The sequence below is a fragment of the Emydura macquarii genome, unplaced genomic scaffold, assembly GCF_026122565.2.
Source record: "Emydura macquarii macquarii isolate MOO-44397 ecotype Brisbane River unplaced genomic scaffold, CSIRO-AGI_Emac_v2 contig_1254, whole genome shotgun sequence".
Classification (NCBI taxonomy): Eukaryota; Metazoa; Chordata; order Testudines; family Chelidae; genus Emydura; species Emydura macquarii.
Window position 1 is genome coordinate 2,469,553 of NW_027131391.1, and position 26,563 is coordinate 2,496,115.

Consider the following 26,563-nt stretch of genomic DNA (forward strand, 5'->3'; position numbering starts at 1 on the left):
GACCAAGTGGCAGCCAAATGCCAGAGTCTCCCCTGCCTTCGTAGTTAGAGAACAAAGCTGGGTTTCCCTGCACACATGTGAGCAGAGATGAGCCTAACCCAAACCCTGGATGGTGCCGGTGCTAGCCCATTGCGGGCCCTAGGCAGGAATATTTTTGCTCCCCCAACACAACACATACAAATAATGAATTGGGGGTTGGGGGGCTTGAGCTGCTTGGGGCCCTAAGTAATTGTTTAGTCTGCTTATGCCTACCACTGGCTTTGTCACAGAGCTGGACTGCCCCAAGTTTTGGGGATGTAGTGGGAAAGACTTCAGATTCCAGATCCAAATTTCATAGATCACCCCATATCTGCAATGAACTAAGCTAAACTCCCAGCTCCAAACACCCTCAAAATCTAAGGTTTCCAACACATACATCTGGACCTGAACTGAAAGGCACATGGAGATAACAGAATCTTCCACCTTCCCCATCACAGGGTAATGCAATACCCCTGAAACAACAGGGATTCAAGTCTCAAACAAGTTTACTTCAGGTCTCAGACTTTGAGAAGGTTGAGAACGTTCAGTCTGAAGGCAGGTTTAAATTTCAGAACAGATCCACCACCATCCTAGACAATAGGGATTTGAATGTAATGGTGGAGGTATCCTTAAATACCAAGCCACCATGGCTGTGGAGTCACAAGAATAACTAGATGATGGGACAGAGAGCCGCTTCCATCTATCACTGCAAAGACAGAGATGATGCTGGAGTTGCAGCTGTACTTTAAAAGATGCATTCATCTGCTAGGGGATTTAGGAGTTCTCACCTACAGCTGAACTGCTTTATGACATTATTCACAAGTGTGGTTCCAACAACAGCTGTGAAAGGATCCACCCCAGGATCTCAGCCCCTGTGCTGCTGTTCTGGAGACATAGGATTATTCTCCTGTCATGAGTTTTCACCTGCAGGATTGTAAGAATGGAGAAGGATGAACAGCAAAGAAGACAACAGCAAAGAAGTAATTTTTCTGCTTTCATACTACCCAGCTGTGGGGAATACTGTAGGACCCCTAGGTGTGAAGAGAAGTCACAGCTACTCCACAGCCATGTGGTCTCTTCTACCAAAAGTCACTTAAAGGATTGGCTTAGGAGCCCTAACTGTGAAAGGAGCCAACAGCGTCTCCAGTTCCAGTCCAGCAGGAATCACTCCTTATTCTGCTATTATCTCACAAAGGTGAAATCATGTGGAGCAGCCTCCTCGCCGCACCCTATACCCAGCCTCTCAATATTCTTGAGTTCCTTCTCCAGTGCATTTTCTGGGGCAGATCCTGCACATGGTTGAACACGCAACTGAAAGACATAAGGCCTCCAAGATGGAAAATTCATCATGGAGGAGGTGGTGGTGGCAGAAATTGGCCAGAAACTGCCTAGCATTCAGGTCAAATGGGGGTTATCTAACCCTGGAGGGGCGTGGGCAAGGAGGATAGGGAAGCAGTGATCAGGGCATACCCTCAGCAGACTCTATGGGCAGGGCCCTATGGAACCCTGATGGGAAATTTAGCTGCTTTCACCTCCACTTTCCCAATCCCTGCAAAATCCCTACAGGGAGCACAATGGCAGTAACACAGCCCACCCTTCCTCAGAGTTGAAGGGGACTAGGTGGCACAAAGAGCTGTAATTCACCCCTTCTTGCAGCAGCATCAGTGAATCAGGCCTGCTGTCTGTTCTGTCATTTGTGTGCCGCAGTTTGAGAATCACAGATGCAGGGGATAATGCAGGTCCCTGTGGCTGTGGGGGAGTTTGCTCCAGTCCCAGCCTCTCTCAGCAGGAGAGTTATAGGGAGCACTAGCCATGGGGGAGCTCCCAGCTCCTCCTCTCTTATGTATGTAGCTTCTAGCTCGAGCCTGCACTGCTCAGAGATGTTAATGAAGGGCTGATCTACACTGGGTCACGCTGCTGGCTGTTAATAATGTTCTTTGTCAGCTGGAGCTGTCCCTGGGCTCCTTGTTTATTGACAAAGCGCCTGTCTCCCTTGAGCAGAAGCTGCCACATAGCAAGTGAGGCATCTCAGCTCCTTCCTGAGAAAAATGACTCCAGTTCCAGAGGAAAACTACAAGAGAATCACCTCCCGGCTGCTCATGAATCTCGCCATGACAGGCAGCGTGGTGGCCAGGAACGCCCCGCAATTGATCAGTGTCTGCCTCCTCTGTGTCCTCTGAGAGGCGGAGGAAATGGAGCAATTTATCCAGGCTTCTATCTCCAGAGATGGCATTGGCAGAAGGATTAATCAAATGATCCAAGCTGCTAAGGGAGAGTGCAAAGACAGGGAAGTGCAGGGGGACAGGACAGATGACAGAGCAGAAGGGAAGGGCCAGGAGCAGCACTTCCAGATCTGGAAGGGAATGGTGTGTCCGGGATGGGACTCAGTTTGCACTCACCTGTGCAACATGGGCACAATCCTAAATCTTCAATCCCAATTCTAGAACTCATCTAAATTTAGATGAGCTCATCTAAAGTAAAAGAAACAGAGCACCTGTCCAGCAAGCCTCCAATTTAGGAAGCAGAGAGCCTAAGCATACCCAGAGGTGTACATCCTAAGCAGCCAATTCACTTTACAGGCTGTAATCAGATTCCCATTCCCATCCTCAGCACCTCTAGTGATGTGCAATGAGATGTGGCATCAGAGATGGCAGAGGGGGCACTAAGAAATCTGGAGGGAAGGAGCCAGAAAGGCAAAGGCCAGTAAAGTTTGTCCTTACCCCTCCTCTACCTCTGTAGCTGCTGCAAGGAAAAGAAGCCAAGGAGGTAGCAGAAGGATATGTGTGTACAAGTGTTTTGTGTGGGTGCACATCACTGGGTGAGTGAAGGTGGGTGCATGTAGATGTGTGCACATGTGTTTTCCCACACACTTCTTTTCTTCAGAAAAGTCTGGAATTGTTTCATAAAACTTTTTGAAACATTACTGGACTTTTGTTGAGATTCAGATCTCACCTGGGTCCTTACATCCCCTCTAAGACTTCCAAAGATGGGGGATGGAGCCTGGCGTGAATGTAGAATCTGGCAAGGAGCAAGAAAATGCTTAGCTTGGCATTGGAATTTAGCATACAGGAGGGAGAAACTTGTTGTGGAAACTGACCACGGCATGGAGCAGGAAGGAGCCTGGCATGGAGGTTGGGCAAGGTACAGAACAGGGGGATAGACTAGATGGCCAAATACTGTCATTCTTTTATATCTCTAGATTCTATAATCAAAAGCAATGTTGTTCTTGAGAGAGGTGGAAACTAGCAAACCAGGTTTTCACCCGTAATAGCAGGTATCTAAGACACCCCTGCTTATGGAGAAAACATGGGACTGACACTTTAGATACAGATATTAAAGAGGATATTCTTTCCAAAGAAAAATGTTGCTGGAACCAGCTGTGATTAGTTCAGTGGCAGCTGCTAGGGGCTCCTTCCAGCGGCAGAGAATCCTGAGAGCCCCAAGAGAAAGATCAAAAACCAACTCCGAATCTGAGATGTGAGAGGGGAGGAGGGGAATTTGTCAGATCGCAGCCTCGCTTGGCAGCATAGAGAAAAGTGTTTCCTCTGGGCAAATAACAATTTGCAGAGGAAAAAGCATTCCTGTTCCTTGTCAAACTTCAGGTCTCTTACAATATGTGATCTTTTATCTTCTGACACATTAGATCAGACCTTTGTTTGTGACTGGTATAACAAAAATATTAGTGTGGTGTTTTAATTTCTGATGGGAATATGTGTATGAGGGTCAAACTCATCACTGGTGTAACTCCATGGGAGTCAATGGAGCAACCTAAGGGATGAATTTGGCCCATTATATACTTGGAAGGTTTCATTATTTTTTAACTTGAGAAATCCCATCTGAACAGTGATTCCTGCCTGTTTAATTTACCCCACTTATACATGTTGTTTCCACCTCCTGTGGTTTTGAATTCTTTCTCTACTTTGCCATGAGTTTGCATCTGTATTGCTAACTTTCAACCTTGTTCCTTCTCACCCTTCAAATGGTGGCTATATCACTCTGTGTTTTGTAGCAAGACATAATGCAATCTTGTTTGTTGGATGACTTTAGATGAGCCTGTTGATTAGGATTTATTAACATCCTTGGAGCTACATTGTCAGTGATACCCAACGGCCCTTCTGTTACAGCTCCTAACCACTGGTACCAGCTCTGGGCCTCCAAAAAACTAAGACTGGTCATCTTCCCTCCTTCTGTGTTAGGCCCTGACATGTTATTGCTTCCCATTCAGTTGTGCGTTTTCCAACAAGGAATGGAGCTTGGGCTGTACTATGCTCCAGTCAGGCAAAGGCAGGTATAACTGAATGGGGGGCACCAGCGGACACAGGCTGGTATAGGGACGGTCTTAGTCTAGCAGGCAAGTACAGCTGCCTGAAGAGTTTGGGACCTTCTTTACTCTTAGGTGTCTGTTGCTGACTCATGCTGACCATAACATGATATAAGTGTTTCTCCTCTGTGTTACACTGATTGGATCAGATTCAAACACAACCAGAACACCTGTTAACAAAATTGAACCTCCAAAGAATCAGACCCTTGACCTACAATTGCTGCTCAGGACAGTTCTCTCTCAAACTAGTCAAATAAAAGCAGTGGGCCAGAATCTCAGTTACACACTTTGGAGAGGAAATGGCTGTCTAGTTTAAAAGAACCTTTCTCCCCAGTGCCCATACTTGCCCTAAACTCAGAAATAGGGGAAATGAGAATCAGTCTCACTGTCTGAAAAAAACATGACATTGCAGAAAGAACTACTTGTGCTCTGATCCCAGGGTCAGCCCGAGTCCATACCTGGATGAGACACTAGGTGTTGCTGTGAGTGGTGCTGGTGACGAGACAGGTGGTGCTCTAGCCTCAGAGTCAGCATTAAACCAATACCCCCGTATGACATTGCAGATTGGTGTGAGGCTGGAGGTGCCATCATAAAACCAAGGTCCAAATCACTTGCACTCATTAAAGATCCAATGGCACCTTTTGTAAGAGTCAGGGTGTTAACGCCAATGTGAGGTCTCCTGGTCAAATTCCAACTCAGGTGATCAGATTCTGCCTTCTTAAATCCCCTTGCAACTTCTCATCTGAATACAGGTTTCTTTACTTCCTGTCCCGAATGGTTGTGTCATGTTGCTGTGCAGCATTACATAGCTGCCACATTCCACCCCAGAGTGGAGGCTGCGTATCAGTGTGGGATGACGTGATCCATGTATATCCCTTCCAGGTGATTTGGGGGACTAGAGATGTGCCAAGTATGTTAGGTAAGGGATAGGTCATGTAGAGATTAGAATATGCCAATACCCTTGATTTAACAATTACTTTAGTCTCAAGTATATTGGATTTGGTAGCCTCATCTTGGTACAATAGGCTACTAAACAATTGCACAGGACCACACCAATTGTAACAGTTTGCCTCTAGTCCAAGAAAGGATCTTGAACTGGAATAGAAAGGCAATTCAGGTTTATGGACCCTGCTGATTATCTGCAAGGTCACACGAATGACACTGAATAATTAAAAGGCAGCCCAAAGTTAGCTAAGCATCTTTTACTGGATACACATCATGCAGTTGCTTGTTATTGGAAATCAATACCACTCATGGCTCATCAGAGGAAAACAGCAACTGGAGCTGTGATGCTGGAATGAACCACAGCTAATTTTGGTGACAAATACACAGGTTTTGCACTGTACCTGGTGCCAAATTCTTCCCTGATTTACATCTTGTGCAAACCTATTGACTCCAATGAGATTTCATCAAACATAAATCAAGGCAATACATGGTCCTTGAAATCTACAATGGGTTAGTTTAGATGGTGCTTAATTTTTTTTTCTCTCTCAAAAGGTGAGCCTGATCCAACCAGCAGGTTTATGCATGTCAGTAGGTTAGATATTATGCTGTGTATTTGATGAGCGGAGCAATGATGGATATTTGTTTAGCTTGATTTTACTTTGATGTTTTTACCAAATCCTTTTAAAATAAAGATCTATTTTAAAAATACATCACTGACAAAGATTAGTGCTCCCTGGCAGAGCTGCTGTGTGCAGGAAGCTTGCCCATTGCCCCTCAGTGCTTCTGTGTGCCTGGCTTCCATCCCTCAGGCTGTTTAGAAGCAATTAATGTGATAAATTCTTCCCCCTGCTGAGCAAAGGGTAGACTGCATGGAAGTACTCTAGTGAAACCATGTTTTACTGAGTTCATAACACACAGGGGACTCTGTGAATATACTCTGCATATCTTTAGTGCCTTCCAGCTGAGAAACTGAAAGACATTAATGAATTAAGCCTACAAACCCCACTGTGAGGTAGGTATTATTATCCCCACTATAAAAATAGGCAAACAAGGCACAAACAGGGTGACTTGTCCATGGTCTATACCTAAGGTGACCAGATGTCCCAATATTCAGGGCTTTTTTTTATATAGACGCCTATTACCCCCACTCCCTGTCCCGATTATTCACACTTGCTGTCTGGTCACCCTATCTATAGCATAGCTAGAAGCCATGGGGATAGCCTGTCTCTCAATTCTGCATGTTAACCACAAGTCCCTCCTTCCTTTTCCAGTGGAAGATGTCAGTAAGTGGGTGCTCAACACCTCTGAAAATCAGGGTATTCTTCTTTAGGCACCTGTATATCATATGCATATACATACATTCATGCAGGGGCATGTGCACGTATATGTATATGAAATTGTAAGAAAACTGTGTGCACATATGAGTTGTGTGTATGTGTATTTTTACATAGAGGGAGCTGTGCTTTGTGTTTGTGTATCCTTCTAGGAGAGTTTTGTGTGTACCTATATTTATGCGTATTCATGGAGAGTACTGTGTGTGTAAACATATAGGGTTTTGTGTGTGTGTATATGTGTACATATACATGTAAGCTTGTGTGTCCACTATATATAATGATTTTGTTATGTGATGCAGGCTGTGTGGATACATTTAAAGGATTCTATATAAGTAGGAGTTTGTGTGTGAATAGGTACACATTTGAATGTATGGAAGCAATTTGTATGCATGTATGTGTGTGTATATACAGCTTGTCTGTGCACACAGGGATGAAAGTGCATGTGTATCCACACAAAGCAGTGTATATATGAAGACCATATGTATAGATACAAGGGTGCACATATGTAGATTGTGTGTATATGTACATGGATGGATGAATGTATGTTGACTGTGTGTGTATACATAAAGGATGTGTATGTGAGGGTGCATACAGGCATATATTTGTGTAGTGGTTTTGGCTCTTCTCCCACCATGCAACATCTCCTGTACTAAATACCTGTTGGATGATGAGGGCATAGAATTGCTCACTGCATCCTCCTTGCTCCTGGAGGAAGGAGCAGTTGAACTTAAATACCTCCTGTCCTGTTGGGAAGTTGGGAAGGACTTGGGGGCCACATACCCTCCCACAGTGGGGTCAATAAGGGGAAGAGCCCTTGGAAGTTTTGGGGTGGGGACTAAGCCAGAATATAAAGTCCTAGAGCAGTGGTTCCCATCCCGTGGCCCAGGGGCCAAAAGTGGCCTGCGGGGTCTTTCAAAGTGGCCCGTCACTTCCCTCCCACTGGCTGCAGAAGGGAGCCGCTGCCTAAGGACCCAGGTGGAGCGCGTTGCTGCAGGGCTACAAGACCAGTGCAGGCTCCTTGCTGCAGCCAAGGGGACAGGAGATCAGCGCTCCCTTCTCACTGGCTGTAGCAGGGAGCACGGCAAAGCGCTTCACCGGGGTCCCTAAGCACAGTGGGCCTTGCTGGAGCCAGAGGGAGGAGAGCATTGATCTCCCATCCCCATGGCTGCAGAAGAGAGCCACTGCCTAGTGACCCAGGTGGAGCGCATGGGGCTACAGGACATGTGCGGTTTCCCTGCAGCAGCCAGGGGGACGGGAGTTCAGTGCGGACTCCTTCCATCTGGTTGCAGTAGGGGAGGAGGTTGGGGGCTGCGGCAGAGACTGGTGGCCCTTCAGGTTTGTAAAAATGATAATTGTGGCCCTCAAGCTAAAAGGTTGGGAACCACTATCCTAGAGTAAGGAGAAAGCTATACTGAGACGCTAGTGAATTCTGCTAGCCAGCAGCAGAGGGCGCCTTGGTGACACTGACAGAGCAGAACCTCAGTCACTATAAAGTCCCATAAAAGGCAGGGTCCCTGGGAAGGGAGATGAGAAGGGTCCCAAAGGGATGGAAAAGGGGGAGGGTCTCCAGAGTGGAATGGGGCAGAGAAAAAATGTTTGGTGTAGGAAAATGGAGCAGAGAACAGGGTCCCTTGGGGAAGATCTTCCTTAGATCACAATCATAACCCTTCCCCTGAAAGCAGAGTCACAGCACTGAATTCTTGCTAGGTGTCTGTGTCAAAACCAGCTGTTTCCCTTTGGCAGGTTTGCTTTAGGCTACAGGCTGCATTCTGGGCCTGGGAACCAACTCTTTCCTATCCTCTGATTCTGCCCATGGTTAGGATCTCAGAGTGGTCTTTATGCCAACATCCTGTTACATTCCCTCTCCTCTATAGTTCAACATTCTGGTCTCATTACTGATCCTTTCCCTGCCTCTGGACTCACTCTAGATACTCACTTCTATTTATCAAACACAGATACCACAATAAAGGCAGCAGAAATAATAGTTCAGCCAGAGAAAAGCAGTTGGAGAGGCGACTAGGCTTCCCTCTTCTGGTTTTTTTTTTTTTTTTTTGTGTTACACTGTGCACTCAAGTTCAATGTTTAATCAGCTAAGAAGGAGACTTAACGGAGTCAGCGCTAATGTGGGAACTGGACTATGACCCACTGAAGAAATTCCCTGTCCCCAAATGATTCTGTGAATCCAACATCCTAAATGTGCCGCTGTGAGAACTAGTCTCCTCAGTTCACCCTAAACAGTGAGACATGACTACTCATCTCTGCTATAGCACAGCCCAGGACTACGTCCAAGAGCCTCTATTACTGCAACACAATGACATCTCCTTTGCTATAGCACAACACAGCACACAAGGACCTCCACCAGTCACACACTTCTGTGTGACAGTGGGATATGGGAACTTCCATCACTGAAATAGAAATGACTCTCTCCTTCTCTCTCTCTCTCTCTCTCTCCTCATTCAGATTGAAGAATATCCTTGTGTGTTTCTGCTTGGAGAGCTCTAAGTTGTGGGCCTAATGCAGCAGTTGTTACTCAGGCAACACTCCCATTCGAATCAATGGGAACTCAGAGTTGCCTTAGTAAGGAGCTCAGGAGAACAGGGAGAAACAGTGCTCACCCCTTCTCTATAGGTGGCTGGGAAATATCTTCTTGCCTTGAAGTTTCTGGCTCCTTTTAGAAAATAGCGTTCCTTATAGCTGTTACTCACCCGCACAGTTTGGGATCCCAACCACCTGATAAGTAGAGATAGTTCCCTTCACTCTGGTTTGATCCATGATGTACCCTGGCTCCATTGCTCTTCTATTAGTAAACTCAGAAGAGTTGGAAGAAGAAGAAGAAGAAGACTGACAAGGAAAGGGAAAGGAAAAGAAAAGGGGGAGTGCAAACAAGATCTTTCTCCTCCTGTTTAATGTTCATTTGGACACTAGAATTAAAACCTGATCTGGGAGTGGGACAAAGAGGCCAAAAAAATAAAGCCTCTCATGGCCTCTGCAGATGAAAATACAACAGGCCCTTCGGCCATGGGTACTTACACACAGAGCATGTAAATATTTCATAGCCCCTTATGGCTTTCTCTGACCCGCATGATCCCCAGGCTATTAGAGAGCAATTGACAGAAAACTGTGTTGGGAAATCACTTCATTAAAAAACTTAACAGCCAGGTAGGGCGTGAAAGCAAAACGGCTCTGAAAACGGCCAGGTCTCGCATGGCGGGATCGCTTACAAATTAATATTTCATGACAAATGCCAGGAAAGGCTCTACTTAAAGGGCCAGAACTATGGAGCCAACAGAACTAAACAAGAAATAACTGAAGTTTGTCTGTATACTCCAGTACATCTACACTGCTGCACCGCTGTCCCTGTTGCCAAGTTACCCTTCTCCCTGCAGCCCCATTACCCTGCACGGCTATCCAGCTGCCATATTACAACTGCATCCCTATCCATGCTACCATCCTAGCACTGCACCACTAACTCTACTACCAGGCCACTGCTGCACCACTATCTCACTGCCATGCTATCACTCTTGCACTACTGCTGCACTGCTATCCCACTGCTTTGCTACAGCTGCACTGCTATCCTTGCTGCCACACCATTACTGCATTGCTATGCTACCAGACCATTGCTGCACCGCTATCCCTGCTGCCATGCTACTTCTGCTCTGCTTTCCTGCTGGCACATTACCACTGCTTCGCTATCCGTGTCATGCTACTGCTGCAACACTGTCCCTTCTGCCATGCTACTGTGCACCGCCATCCCACTGACCTGTTACTCCTGGCAGCTACCTCGGCTGACACATTAAAAATGCTGCACCACCCCCCTGCTGTCAGGCCACCCCTGCACCACTATCCCTGCTGCCCGACTAATGCGACACTCCATCCCTGCTGCCATGTTACCCCTGCACCATCATCTCTGCTGACATGCTAATGCTGCACCGCTATCCTGGCTGCCATACACCACTGTCTCTGCTGCCATGCTAATGTTGCAATGCTATCCCTTCTGCCTTGCAATCCCTGAACCATTATCCTTGCTGCCACGCTAAAGCTGCACCACCATCCTCCTGCCACATTAATGCTGCACCGCTATTTCTCTGTCATGCTAACTGTGCTCCTCTATCCCTGCTGCCATGCTAATGCTGCATCGCTGTACCTCTGTCATGCTCATGCTGTACTGCTATCCCTGCTGCCATATTACTGCTATACCAATACCACAGTGCCACACTTCTGCACCCCTGCACCAACATCCCATCACCTCCCTGCCATTCTACCACCATCCCTGCAACCTGCTGCCACATTGCTGCCCCAACATCGAACATCCGGCTGCAATACTACTGCACCACCCTCCTACATCCATGCTGCCACACCACTATCCTCCCGCCACTGCCACTCTTCCACACCCCTGCACCAATATCTCACCGCTACACTGTCACTCTAAGAAACTACTCCACACATTTCACTACTGGAGCATAACAACACTGCATTAAATTCACTGTACAATATTGTATTTCCATAATGTTGCATTAATTCTACTCTCACTAATTCACACTAACCCTCCCCTCCAGCACTGTATTAACATCTCACTAACTGTCTTATGGAAGTACAATAACACTGCATTGCCAGACTGGCACAGCCCTGTGCTAACATCACACCAAATGCAATCACCATGTGATTGTATAGAATATCATGCCTTTACAATATTATATTACTCCATAGTTAGATTGCCAACCTGCTACACCACTGTGCTGCTACGCTACAGCCCTACACAAGTATCACAGCCTTGAACTTCCAAAATACGCACACACTGCACCAGTATCCCTTCTTTGTACTGGCCCAGGACTGTGTTAAGATATTACTACATTGTCAGTATTGTACTATCAATTCACTCTGGTGCTGTACAACACCCAGGAATAAGTACCATACTAAAATTCTTTTCTAGTATTATATATTACTTCACAGAACCAATGCACTAACATGTCATTAGACTAATGTGGCACCATAGCTTATACTAATATATTATTACACCATGCCACATCCATTTATGCATGCACAACTGAATTACTAGAGTACAGTACGATGCACTGAAACAGCACTACTGCTCTATTATACCATGACACCAATGCACCTTGAGTGTAGTTAATAAAATACTTCTGCATTACCGTACCCTGACCGTATCATGCCTTTGCGTTACCCTGTCATGTACATCATCAATGCACCACATTGCTATGCAATGCTAGCACACCAATTATATATATATAGCAGCTCTGTCATGCTTCGTGTTTTTCCCTGTACAGTTTCAAATCTGTCCACCTAAGACACAACTCTGGAGTCCTGGGCTGCTGGTTCACATTGCTACTGCAATAAAGGCATACCGTGTGAAGTCATCCCTGCAATGCTTTCTGCCTCTCTGATTGCACCACTGTAGTATTCTGCATACGCGGCTATATTGTTGCACCACTGTGTAAGTACAGGAACATGTTTTGCTTTGTAGCATTGGAGCAACACATACTGATGCTACTGGATTATGCTTTGTCACTGCTTTGTCACTGCTGTAAATCTGCAGCACTGTGCTCCCCTCCTAATGTGTAACCGAAAAATTATTTTAACTGTTTCACTCACTATGGTATGTGAGATAGAAGTTCCTGGACTAAAGAAACTATTGGCTATATGTTGCTGTGTTCTCTTCTAATTACAGTGTATAAGAAATAGGTGTTGCAGCTCCTGCAGCGCTATCCTGCAATCCTGGGCATTACTGCACTTCTGTGACGCTGCATCTGCCTAGGATTGACACTTGGGCTCCTGTAGGTCTCGTTTCCTGTCCTCCCGGACTACGGCAAACTCACTTTTATGTCCAACTGCTAACATTCGCTTCTCTGCTCCTGGGATACAGCCTCTATCCTATCTATTACCATGACAGAACTTCCACCTGTTCCTGTCCTAGGGCCTCCATCCATTCCTGAACTTAAAAATTACAATTTTATTTACTTTGTACCTGTGCTCCCGCATCCAACTATTTCTGCATTCCATACTGTAGCTATCAGGGCATTCTTGCAATGCTGGGTCCACTGATTCCCATATTTTCCTATAACTGCACACTCCTGCCTTATATTGCCCATTAAATGGTCATTTCATCTAAATCCTTTCAGAGAAGGCAAAAGGCAGACAGATGCAGATACAGAATTTCAGGCTATGAAAAAAGATCTCTGTTTGTTCACAAGAACAGGGGCTATGCACTGGGTAAAAGAACCAGAAGCAATATTTCATCTGTGCCCTTCTTTCTTGTAAGCAAGCCAGTATTGCTGAACTGAGGAACTAAATCGTGCAGAGTTTATGGCATTCAACAGAAGGTGGTGACACCTGAAAGTGGGTAGGCAACACTGATATAATAAAGATGCATTCAGAGCCAGTTTACAGCAGTGGGTAAAAATCATAAGGTATGCAATTCAAAACTAAGTACACAGTCGCGTTTGTGTTGGGGAGCCTGACGTGGATTTATTTTGTGGTTCTGATACTTTGGAGCCATGCAGTGCTACAGAGCTAAATTCCACACTCAGTTACATCCCCACTGATGTTGGCAGGGTTGCAGAGATGTACCCGAACAGAATTTAGCCCAAAGATTTCCAAATACGCTGCTGGAATATTGCTCTTTATAGCCTAATTGAGCACTGGCATTGACCAGGCCCCTGAATGTTGTTATTGAAAGATTTTTGCCCTGAGTTTGTTTGTGGGGCTGGGGGGAAATACTAGTTCTGCGTTCACTGCAACAATAATATCCATATCCCAACAGACAAATTATTGTTGATGATGCAAGGTCCTGAGGAAGGGGAACAGGTGAGGTTGATTTTCTCCAGTGCAGTCAAGATAATCAGAGGTAGATAGCACTTTCTGCCACTGAACTAAACTGACCTGGCTGGGTGCACACTGTCCTTGCTCTTGACTACTAAGGTTCTGCTTCTTCCTTTTCTCTCTACCATCCCAACTTGCCTAGACATTTCTACAGAACCTCCTAAGCCAGCTTTTTCTATAAAACAAAACCACAAATCCTAATTCTGGTTTCATTGATCACTTCCTGTACCAGAATTTAGCCCTTCAGGCTACTGGTTTATACCTACAGTTGTGCTTCTGGGAGATTGCAGTTACATTAATCTTCCTGGAGATTACATTTCCCAGTAACATCCCATAATGGCTTTAAGCGAAAATTTGAAGAGAGGCTCCCTTTGCCTTTTCACTTTTAAAGAGTAGCCCTGTCAAGGGTAATTTCGTTACCAGGAGCAGTTAAAAACAACAGCTTTGCAAAGAAAGAGCTTGCAAACACTGAAAGCATCTGTTCCATCTCAACACACTGACTAAGAGGGATTCAGAATTGGGTCAGAGGAATTTTTGTTCCCCTCCCTTTTTCTGACAGCTCTGCCAATGATTCATATTCTCATTGTGCAGAAATGTACCTTAAGGAGAAGTGAACACAAAGAAAAGAAAGGGCGAGAGAGAGAAGGATTCTAATGTCTGCATTTGTTTTTCAAATATGATTCTTTGACTTCCCCTTCACCAGACAGAACCACAAATTAGCCCAGACAACTCGAGTGTATTTTCAGAGAACCAAGAGAGCTGGGGATGGGGTGGGATTCACTTTGGTGCTGGGCTGAACGACAATTAACTACCTGGTCTCTCTCAGAGCGCCACGCTCCGCACAAACATGCACCCTTTGTTCCCCAGCAGACCGGAGCAGCTGCGGCAGTGTCCGCCTCCCAAAGGGAATTGCTATAAGCCATTGATCTGACAGGGTTCGTCTTTCGCTAGCGAAGACAAAGTGCACAGATGCCCCCCGCACCTTTATCCACAGACACTCGCAAAGCCAGCTCCCAGCCCATACACCTTAGCCTGTCCCATGCCCTTCCCGCAGTGCAAACCTCACGGCGCCACACAAACACACGCACCATAGTTCACAATTGCCAGCAAGACGCCCCTTTAACTTTGCACCACTGTGATGTCTAATGGCTCAGAGAAGTTTTGCAGAGGCAGCCAGGAAGCAGTGCATTTACCGCTGCGATCTTATTTCTAAAGCACAGAAGAGCTCCAAGCCGACAAGCCGAAGATGTGTAAAGGGGCAGAAACACACGGGTGCTGGGGAAGGAGGGGAGGGGGGCGGGGGCGAGACCCCCTGGTCCTTACCTGGCCAAAGACGGAGCTGAGGATGGGGTGCAGCTGGTGGGAGAGGGGATCTGCTTCCCCGGACCTGTCGCTGCTGCTGGACTTGTTGGAGTACTTGCTGCTGGACTTGGACAGAGGCGACGAGCCTTCAGAGAGCTTTAGGGACTCTCTGCTAGACCCCTCTCTGTGACCGAAGAAAAAGTCCTCCTCCCTCTCCTCCTCATCCCTCTGGGTGTGCTGCTGCTGTTGGTCCTGGCTGGGCTGCTGCTGCTGCTGTTTATGGTGATGATGCCTAGATGTCCTCGCTTGTTCCTTGCTGCTGCCTCTGCTTGGACCTCCTTCTGTTGGCTCCGGCTGGCTCTCACCCTGTCCATGTGACTGCTTCTTGAGCCCTTTCACTCCATTCTCCTTGACTCCCGGGTGGCAAAGTGGCCTCCTGGAACTGGGGTCCCCATGGAGCTGCTCCTGGCTGCTCGGCTCCCTCGCTGGGTACCTGGCTTGCCCTTTCCCGTCCCGGGCACGGCTCTTCCTGGGCTGGGACTCTGCTCCTGCCGCAGCCCGCCGGCTCCCCGCTGCCTTCAGCAGCGAAGTCTTGGATTCGCTCTTTGCAATGGACGAGCTCATCGCGGGGAGGCTACAGAAGCATCTTACGCCCAGCGGAGGCAGCTGTCAGGGGGGAGCTCTCCGCCCGGCAGTCCCCGCAGGCTGGAGGAAGTGCTCATGGCATGTCCTTCAGAAACCTGCTTAAATTCAGCACTGCAGCCCATGTGACAGCTCCAGACAATGGCCCGGGAAGGGACTCGCTCCGCAAGGCAGCAGGGGGCTGGCGGGCACAGACTCCTCCGCAGCACCCTTGCCTCACCCTCCCCTTGCTGGCTGCGCTAGGTGCCAGGCACAGCTCCTGCAGGTGAGGCGCTGTCTCCTCTTCCCCGCCCCAGCCCCAGGAGCGGACCCGGAGGCGGTCGGAGACGAGCCGAGTGCGGAGAACACCGTGGCGACGGGCGCTCGGCTGCTCCGCTCGGGTGGATGCGGAGGACAGCAGCCGTCTCCCACCCAGCCCAGGCTGCGCTGTCTGCAGCTCCCAGCAGGCAGGGGGAGGATGGAGATCACTGCAGCAGCTGCATGAATTTTTAACCGGGGATCGTGTGATGCGTGGACGCCGAAACCTGAATCCGTCGCGCTCACCCAGCAGGAGGGGCTCAGGGAGCCGGTCAGTTCGGTGTCAGGCAGGAAATCAGCTCCATCGTGAACTTCCAGGCACGCTTCACTTTAAACCCTTCCCTTGTCTTGGTAACCAGTCCCCTCCCGGACTCGGGGCAGGGTGGTCAACTTTCCAAGCAGCCCTGGCCCAGCTCTTGTGAGCATGAATTTTAAGAGAGGAAAGTGGACAGCAGAAAAGGGACTAAATCAGGCTACTGATAAGAGACAAAATTTGACACTGTTGTGGGGAAGCTCACACTGCAGAGGGCAGGGGTGGGGCACTGTTGTGGGGAAGCTCACCCTGCAGAGGGCAGGGATAGGCAACTGTTAAGTGAAAGCTCACACAGCTGGGTGGCTTTTTATCCCTAGATTTCCAGTCATTTCCAAAGAAAGCTCAATATCATTATTCCCAGGTTACAGATGGGGGAAATGAGGCACAGGCAGGGGGGAAGAGCCTGATTTTCAGAGCTGCCACATGGCACTGCTGTGAGGAAGCTCACACTGCTGGGGTGCTAGCTGAGTTGAAGGCACTGCTGTGGAGTGACAGGTTCCACTGGTGAATTGCTGTGAGTAAGCAGCAGCTATGAAAGTGATGGTGAGTGCTGCAATCGGGGAGCCTACATGCCACAGTGTCCTAGCAGGCACTTTCTGAGCACTGTTTTTAGGGTGCTCAGACTGCTTAATTAGGACATCACTGGAATCCTAGACTTGGATGCAAACCTCTTATTGGTATAATTGACAGAAACACATTCCTGAATCAGAACATTCCTGATCCCAATGTTCTCAAAGTTCAGGAGGGTTGGAGTCAGTTAGACTATTCTAGAGATAACCTCTTCCTGTGAACTCAGCTGCAAGCCTGGAAATGGACCTGGGGCCTTGGGTCAGGGCCATTATAGAAATAAATAAATGTTTGCATCTACGAAATGGGTGTCTCAAGTTTTACTGTAATCAAACCCAGGAAATTATTCCCAGCGGGTGACAGGTTTGAAAAGGGGCTTTAAAATGTAATCAGTCTTTGCTGGACAAAGATGAGAGCTAAATGTTCAAATCAGACACATGTTCTCAATGAGTAAAGGCCACACTCGCCCCTTCCCCATCTTTTGCATGCTGTACTTATGCTTCATTGACAGGCCTGGAGACTGAAGACCTTAGCTACAGAACAGTACAGCATGTTCAGCTGCATTGCAAGATTTGCGCACAATATGCCTCAAGCCTGCCCTCTCTAGGGTCAAGAGGAGAGTCCAGTGTCTATGGCTAATTAGTGCCCATTGTGATGGTGTTTTCTGTGATAGGGACACTTGTCCAATGGCAATTTCCTGCTCAAATCTACAGTGTCATTCCAGCTCCTAATTACAGCCCAGCTGCCCTTTTGTATAGCTGGCTGTTCATATTTTATAATATTAACCCAGAACTACACTCCCAAAGCAGTATGGTTACATATGTGAGAGGCAGAGTCCTGGCTGGAACTACTGTAGCTGGAAAACTCATGGATACTGAAGAGGCATTTCCCAAGGAAGCTCACACTTAGCGCACTGGTATGAGAATTCATAATGAGGAACTGATGCAGACATTAGCTGTGCTTTGGAGAAGCCCATAGTGCTGGAGTTCGATACTGACATGGTACTGCTTTTAGAGAAGCTGGCATTCCTCGAGTCCCAGCTGGCACTGACAGGGCACTGCTGTGAGGAAGTTCACACCACTAGAATCCTATTTGGCATTGTTGGGGCTATTTCTGAGGCCTGTGGTGATATTCCTGCCAACAGATGGGTTGTAGTTCCCTGTCTCAATCAACTGAGCACTGCAGAATTTTGAGCAGATGCCTCATTAGTGGGAAGGGAGTCACTTATGCAGGTGTGTGATTCATCACTTTGGAGAGCATTTCAGGGGTGAGGGTAAGAAACAGCTTCACTAACTGAGCCATTAAAATGCAGCCTAAGAGCCATGTTATAGAACAGAGCAGCAAGAAAATAGGCAGCAGCTGAAGCAAGTGCAGAATGGGACACAATGAGAGCATGGATCTAACACCTACTTGTTCACTAAACTCAGGCCTGGGTCTCACTAGGGAAGGAACATATTTAGAGAATCTGAAATAGACCCTCCTTTCAAATTAGCTTTTAAAGTTATTCACTTATCTCCTCTGGCAGACACAGTTTAATCTTGGGATCACAGTGTAAGGCAAGAGGCTGTGCGGCATCAACTGAATACTAATGAGCTAGCTGATCTGGAGGAGCCAAGTACCAAAGAACAACAGTTCCCAGTTATAGAGTGAACCACCATAAATCCAGCTGCTAGATGTATATGAACATCTCTCCAGAGAGCATGGATATTGTATGCCATCTGGCAATACAAAAGAGGACAAAACAAAATACTTGAGACATTAAGATTATATTATATAACATGCACACTCACTGCTTCCTGAGATGAAACTAATGTCAAAGCTATTTGTGTAATTCAAAATCAGAGGCTAATCCAGAAAGGGGATGGCATTCCATTCCCAAAGTCATGGGCATCTCAATGTCAGCAGGTGGCATGGAGGTGCCTGTCCCATTTCAGCAGACAATTATGAATATAGTACTGCCTGTAGGTGGTAAAAATCCTGTGCAGTCTTTGTAACATATATCAAAAGCTCTTCGCTGTTGGGACCTGAATCTTTTTGCCCCTCCTTAACACTAGTGAAAAAGGCCTAGAAGAATGGAGCAGGATTCAAAGGAATCAGGGATGTATTATCTGTCCTACAGGGAACTCACTAGAGCACATTTCAGTTTGTATTAAAAAGAGAGTAGGGACCAGCACTGTTAAGTAGCTGCTTGGCCATGAGATGAGTGAGAAATACCCCAGGACAAGCTCTGAAGCCCCAAAAAGCCTGTGGAAGGAGAGGCCACGGGCTTTATGATTCATTGGAACAGACCTTTCTGCAGCATTACATTTCCTTGGTCCTTGTCTTCCTTACACTGCATTTGGAGTAATACTAACTTCTTCTATGAAAATTATAATACTCTGTTCTCCTGGAGCACCTCCATCTGAGGATTTCAAAGTGCTTTACAAACACAACTATACATATGGGGCAAGCAGGTCTCATCCTCATTTTACACGTAGGGAGACTGAAGCACAGATAAATGAAATTACTTTTACCCAATGTCACATAGCTAGTCAACGACAGCTGGGAATATAAGAGTCCTGATTCCCAAAAGTCCCTATTCTGTCCCCTCCTGAGTATTCCTTTTCTATCATTTTCCCTCGCTCATGTTCATATCTTCTTCCATAGGACTCTTCTGGCTTTGAACTCACTCGCTAACCTTATACATTAAATGAACACTCTCTTCTTATTAAGATCCCGTCTTGCCTTGTGAAACCCATTAGTGGCATCCCATCAGGGGATGAAAGGTAGGACATTACCTTAAAAAAGGGATACATTACTGCTTGGATATCTGATAAACAACTACAGTATTATGTTGTACTGACTGGTTTAGAGTGTAAGTTTAGACTGTAAGTTCCTTGGGCAACAAGCTGTCTCTTCCTCTGTGTTCCATACAGCACTGAGCCCATTACTATTGCTCATGAAGTAGCCTCTCAATCACTCCAAAACATGCTAGACCAGTAGTTCCCAACCTTTTTGGTTCGAGGGCCACAGATGTAATTTTTACAACCCTGAAGGGCCACCAGCAGCGCCCCCCCCTGCAGCCAGATGGAAGGAGTTTAATGAGGAGGCTGCCTCCTCGCTGATCTTCCGACTTCCTGGCTGCAGCAGGGAAACCGCATGCGTCCTGTAGCCCCATGCACTCCACCTGGGACCCTAGGCAGTAGCTCCCTTCTGCAGCCAGAGGGACAGAAGACCAGTGCTCCCCTTCCTATAGCTCCAGCAGGGACCCCAGCACCTAGGGAGCCAGGCAGAGCACTTTGCTCTCTGCTGGAGGCAGGGGAGAAGACCATTGATCTCCCCTCCCTCTGGCGCCAGCAGGGATCCCAGTGCCTATGGATCTAGGCAGAGTGCTTTCCTGTGCTCCCTGCTACAGTCAGGGGGAGGGGAGCATTGATCTTCCATCCCCTTGGCTACAGCAAGGAGCCTGCACCAGTCTTTTAGCCCCATAGAAACGTATCTCGTGTGGGTCCTTAGGCAGCAGCTCCCTTCTGCAGCCAGCAGGAGGGGAGCTGCGGGCCACTTTGAAAGCCCCCATGGGCCACAGGTTGGGAACCACTGTGCTAGACCAACTCCTGGTCCAGGTGAAGCCAATGTGTGTTTTACCATTGATGTTGATGGAACCAGAATCTGGCTCAGATGCTGCAATTGAAAAGAAAATCAATTCTGAAATGATATTGGTAAAAAGATGTTTACTGAGGATTGTTTAGGAACAAAGATTCCTTTCCTGAGGAAAGTGAAGTGAAACTGAACTTGTTTTAGTGTTGAAAGTTATTGCCTTCATGGGGATCTAAGCACGATAAGAATCTGTGAAAGGCTTCTACAGAGACCCATTTTGGTACAGGAAAGGGGTAGGAACTGAAGTTCAAGAAGCAGGGGGTAGGGTAGGAATTGGAAGAGATTTTTTTCTTCCAGAAGGTGGAGAAATCCATCAAAGGAAGGAGGAGTGAGAAGGATGAACAAACTGAAAGCAAAGGTGGACTAGACAGAGATGCTGGGTTACTAGAGAGGGAACTTGTCTCATGGCAGAAGGCACTTCATATCCTCTACCATCTCTCTATCTCTGTCAACTGATGATGCAAAATCAGTGTGTTGAAGGGTGCCAAGTGTCTGCCTTCAGGGGAATTGCAGTTGGCCAAGCATGTGTCTGTCTCTAAAGGAAGCTACCGCACTGATAGCTAGAGGTTCTGTTTGCTTGTCAATGTGGCGTTGCTCTTCAGGTCTAAATCCATAGAAGAAGAATAATCCCCACAGCATTACAAAGGCATTATTGTTCTGGCTGTAATCCTTGTGCTCAAATCCACTCTGGTTACATACACACGCAGTGTCACTGGAAAGGGAAAGCTCACTTCAGCCGGCACTAGGTCAAGGACAGCAAGCAAACAGGAGAGGACTGGGTTCTGCAATCAAATAACTCTGAAGAGGAAAGGGACACAAGTGGCTCTGTGGGGAGGGATGGGAAAGAAAGAGGGGTTTAGCAACCTAAGTGGAGATAGAGATGGAAAGACAAAGACAGCAGTCTACGAGAGAGAAGAGAACCTGTAGGAAACAGGGAAAGTATGAGAGAAACTAGAGTGATTGAGAGCGAAAAGAGGAGGAGGGAAAAATACAAGGAGAGAAAGTGAAACTCTGTCTTATCCTCTTAGGCTAGCTATGGGGGTGGGTAATGATACTGAAGAACCTGTCAGAGGGAAAAGCAAGTTGTGCCACCCTAGCAGGACAGTGGGGACATGGCAGATAGGAGCAATCTTCAATGGGGTGAAGAGGAAAGATACAGGGGCAAACAGCATTTCTTGTCATGATGATGCTGGGGAAAGATGCAGACCATTGCATGGCTAGGGCCCTGTGTTACTAGCATGAGAGGCCACTCAGAGGAAGAGATGGTATTGGACACTTCAATGAACTTTAAACCTCTTTGCAGTTGGTCAAACCAAGCAGAAAATGAAATGTAAGAAATGCCCTGCCCCTCTAAGGGAAAAATACAGAAGGGCTCCCTTGAGCCAAAGAGCAAGGCCTAACTTCACCCACGCTCCTGAGAAGCAGCATCCCATCCCATCCCATCCCATCCCATCTCAGTTTGGTAACAAACCCAGACATCTTCCTAGAGTTGCTTCCTACCGACCTCCCTCTTACAGACCCAGCTTCAGCTGGGAAGGGAATTAATTAAATACTTACAGTGGGGTTGGCCCTGCAGCTCCATGCACTCAAGGTAGACAACTATGGTGCTTCCTCAAGCCAGCCCCATTCCCTGCCAAACTGTGATCCACTTCACATTGCACCTCTACTTAGCAGGGCTCTACTGTGGTGTTGGGAAAGGGGAAGGTAAACCACATGGCAGCTGGGTCAGTACATTAAAGTGTAGATCTCGGAGTCTTTGTGTAAAAAGCAGAATTCTCCATGCAAAAAAATAAAAACAGCATTGGCTTGCCTCTAGCAGGGACACATGGTGCCAGTCTGTGGATGGCAAGGGGAAGTCCCAGGGCAAAAAACCATATGGTGCCATACAGTAAACAGGAAAGGAAAGTTCTATCAATTGACTCATCTTTAGCTCAAATTGAGCACAACAATTAACATGGGAGGAAAAGATTTCATAAGAGACCTCACAATACTCTCCTTCCAGATGAGCCCTGCTCTCCCAGGCATCTCTCTTGCATGAGCCCAAATCTCCCAGACACCCTGCTTCCTCTGGGAGCTCACAGCCTCCAGCCTGTCAGAGTGTAAGGCAGTCTCAGAGAAACAGGTCATGTGATGGAGTGATCTCTTCCCCTAAAGAGAAGAGAGGAAAGGCTAAAGTGACACCTGGGTCACATGAGCAGTGACCTCTTTTCAGAGACATAGGTGGAGTCGAAAGCTGAACTGAGCAGAGCTGAAAGTATCCTTGCCTATCTGGTAAAAGTCTTGCATTTTTGCCTGCCTAGGCATATTTTTAATCTGTGCCAACCAGGAAAAAACTATTATCTATTTATCAGACCCTATTTACTAGACATTGAAGGGTTGCATTTGGGGGGTTACTTGAGGGGTGGAGTGGGAGGAAGGATCTGCACTGGGGAAAGACCAAGGGGATTGCTATTCCCTTTACTTATACTCTAGCATGCTGTTCTTTGCTGCAGCCAAACCATCCTTGCCAGAGGACACCTCTTGATTTTATGATGGGAAAAGGCTCCTTTCTGCAGTCAGGATCCACTGGGAATGAAGTGTCCGTGTGTGCCATTTGCAGATGATGACAGATTCTTGTGCCATTTCATGCTGCTACCCCCTGCCATGTGTTTGGGAAACTGGGACGCAAACAGTTGCTCATTTTTGTCCATTAGTCTCTCCACTATCAACAATTAAAACATGAGCTGCCATCATGACACTGGCGGGGGAAATCAGTTATTACAGCAAAAGAGCTAAGGGATGTAAAATAAATATCCTGAACTCAAACTCAGCTTGGACTGGCTAAAGTAGTTCACTTATTATCTCCAGGGCAGCTGTTCTCCCTGCAATGCAAATATTTTACATAATGTAATAGTACAAAATCAACAAGGTGCCATTAGAACATAGCTCCGGAGAGACAGTTTGGTACATACAACCAATAACCAGAAATGAAAACGTGAGTCTGAAAATATGTACATGTACTGACCAGCTTCAGCTTAACCCTGTTCACAGAGGAGAGGAGGATAAACCACAATAGCTTGAAGCTTCATCACGTCAGGCTGGGATCTGATTAGGATCCTGATCTTTAAAATCAAGGGGATTCTTGCAGGATCAGGACCTAATTCGCATACACTAAGCAGGTTTAAGTCTGTTTAGAACTTGAGAGTTGTCTAAGGCAATCCCACAGGGCTGCAAGAGGTGCTGCTGGTGACTCAGGTCAAAATTATCAAACTTGGGCATTAAAATTATACATGTAAAAGCAGAGCTAGGGAACCTAAGGAAAAGTGGCCTAATCTTCAGAGGTGTTGAGCACCCGCAACTCCCATAGAAATCAATACAAGTTGCAGTGGCTCAGCACCTCTGAAAATCAGGCCACTTTTACTTAGGTGCCTAAATATGGATTTAGGTTCCTAACTTTAGGCACCCAAATATAGGATCATAGAATTTAAAGGCCAGAAGGGACCACTAGATCATCACGTCTGACCTCCTGTATAGCACAGGCCACCAACACCACCCAGCACCACACACTAAACCCAACAATTGAAATGAGAACAAAGTAAAGGAGACTATTATGTTCCACAGGCAGAGAATAGGAGGGACCAGTACACCAGTGTTTGAGGCCTCTGCAATGGCAGGAAAATGATTAAATGAGACACACATTCAATGAGATGCCCACATGCTACAGAGGAAGGAAAAAAAAAACACCTAGGTCATAATATGAAAAGTTTGAGCCCAGCAGAGTCCTCTTCCCTCTGAGTCAATGCTGAACCAACACCCTTGCATAGTGCTAGGGGGCACTATGCTGTTGGAGGTATCATCTTGTACATGAAACATAAAACAAAGACACTAAGGATTCATAGTCATTAAAAGATCCAATAATATTTTTGCAAGAGTTTGAGTACTATCCTAATTTCCTATGCAAATTATAGCTTGAATAGTTACATTGGCCCAGAGCCTCAAAGTTATTTCACTGCCTAATTAATGAGAGTTAGACACCTAAATGCCTTTGAGGATCAGGGCCATTCTGCCTAATCTTCCTTTCAGTTTCAACTGAAGTCATTGCTCACGTGTCCTACAGAATTGTTATAAGTACAGAACACTTGTCGTGTCCCACCTCAGAGGTGGCTGCATTTCAACAGTGGGAGAAAGATCTCTAGATATACAGTATGAAAAGAGAATTGGGATCTTTCAGGGTGGAAAGTGTTTATCGAACTAGAAATTGTTATAATAATCAGTAGTGATATTAATAGACTGAATCTTGCAATAGATAAACCTGCATTCTCTATGACATTTGCCTCAGGCCATAGCTCTTATTTGGCTCCCTGTTCCCTGGGAATTTAAATCCCAAGTCACTTAACTGGGCTTTCACTGAATCCTATATACTAGAGCACAAACTGAACAATGAGGAGCATATGCATTAAGAAACATTCCCACACTGGGGCAAAAATTACAAAATCTTTTTTAGGGTCTACAACCCAGATCTGAGTACTTACTATATCTTCCAGGATGTCAACACACTTTCCAAAGGAAGATAAGACTCATTATCCATATGTTACAGATGGGGAAACTGAGGCACAAGACATTGACATGATTTGTATAGCACACATACCAAGACAGCAGAGAAGCTGGGAATAGACTCCAGGTCTCCTGACTTACACACCTGTGCTTTAGGCATATTTTATGCCCCATTTGCAGGCCTAAAGTAAACCTTGGACACTTGCACACTGAGATGGATTTAAGGTGAAGAACAAGGAACCAGATGCTAAATGCATTCTCAAATGTCACAAATTCACATACACATCACAGAGCGACTGTGCTAGCACCTTGTCAAAATGGATGGAAAGTGGGATGGTTACAAATCCTAGCAGGCAAAACAAAACCAAAATAAAATTCACAGGGTATTGGCGTGAGATACTTCCATTTCCGATGTTTCAATTTCCTAACATGCCTCTAGGGGGTTGGATTGGATTAGATGAAGCCTAACTTTTATGGAAAAGTCCTATAGAATTTAATAGAAAATGTTAACCTTAGTATAGATTTTTTCTGAACCATCCTATGGAATTCTATAACAATGATAGCATTCTCTATTGAATTCCATAGGATGATTAAAAAACCTTCCATTGTAAGGTTGTCATTTTTATTACATTTTACATGGTTTTTCAGACCAATTTTTACAGAACCTTACTAACTACATAGAGAAATGACTTAGTTTCATTCCTATTAAACTCTACAGTACTTTCCATAAAGCAAGGAGACAAGTTCTTACAGGGGCAAAGAGGAGCAAATTAGCACACATGGAAAGAGTAGCTGTTTTATCTAGGACTGTACAGTATAGCATGTTTTAGATGAAAATACGATAAACAAGCCATATTTCATCTCAGTAAGGAGATATGACACAGGAGCTCAAAGTTACCTGCAATGGCAAAAATCCTCCCACCCTCTTTTTTTTCCCCCTTCAGGTAGTACAAATTAGTGGATACAGCAGGGAGGCTGAAAGTTAGGACACCTTTGTTTTAGTCCCCTCTCTGATCCCCTGTGACCTTGTCTGAATCCTTGAGACAAGATTCTGTCATCTTCTCTCATAGTGAGTGGCACCTATAACAATCTGCCCCTTCATCTCACTGTGCCTTGGATACTTTATATGTAAAGTAGGTAGTTACACTTATCCACCTTTCTAAAGTGTTTTGAAACCTTTTGATTTCTATTTAAGGGTTTCTATTTAAGTACAAAGTACTAAGTATTGTGGTTTTTAAAATTATTGTTTTCCTGTCATCTCTGGCAGCATCTAAGCCACATGCAAGAAACCAGGCCCCTTTTGTTTTTTTATGTGACCCTGCCCATAAACTATATGAGTAGGTCCAAATCCATTCCCCCATCCCTTTCCAAGATGGGAAGAAGGGATAGGTTCAGATTTAATGTTCAAGGTCACTTCTCTAATTTCTCTAGTTACTAATAACACCATAGTGTATGAAAACTGAAATAATTTTCAAAATCTAATTTAGCATCAATGCTCTTTATCTACTCTTTGCATTTCTTTCAGGCCAAACAATGAACTGAAAAGAGCAGTCACTTCACTTTGGGTATCTAGTCAGTTTCAAGTCAGGTTCACTTTCAATTTCTCATGTTCTATCTCTCTGCAGCAATGTTTGGATTGTGAACACTGGAGGGGATTGTTTATTTCTTTAAAAAACCACAACACTGTTTCCACTGCATTTTATTTCATTTATAATTCAATGGAAACAATTCTTTTGGTTTTAGATCTTATCAATTTTTTCCCCCCATACACACCAGCTAGATTTGGGCCAAACTCATCTGACAGCATCCTACTGAAAA

At 46.0% G+C, this 26,563-nt stretch overlaps 1 protein-coding gene across 2 annotated transcripts in view; it reads right to left on the bottom strand.

The window, feature by feature from the left end:
• Positions 1 to 16,054, bottom strand: part of CABP1 (calcium binding protein 1) — a 32,837-nt gene extending 16,783 nt beyond the window's left edge. For both annotated transcript variants that reach the window (XM_067550282.1, XM_067550281.1), the window contains exon 1: positions 14,779 to 16,054. In XM_067550282.1, the coding sequence (XP_067406383.1) occupies positions 14,779 to 15,381 (603 nt within the window). In that variant the 5' untranslated portion in view covers positions 15,382 to 16,054. The remainder of the gene's footprint in view (positions 1 to 14,778) is intronic.
• Positions 16,055 to 26,563: the final 10,509 nt, after the last annotated feature.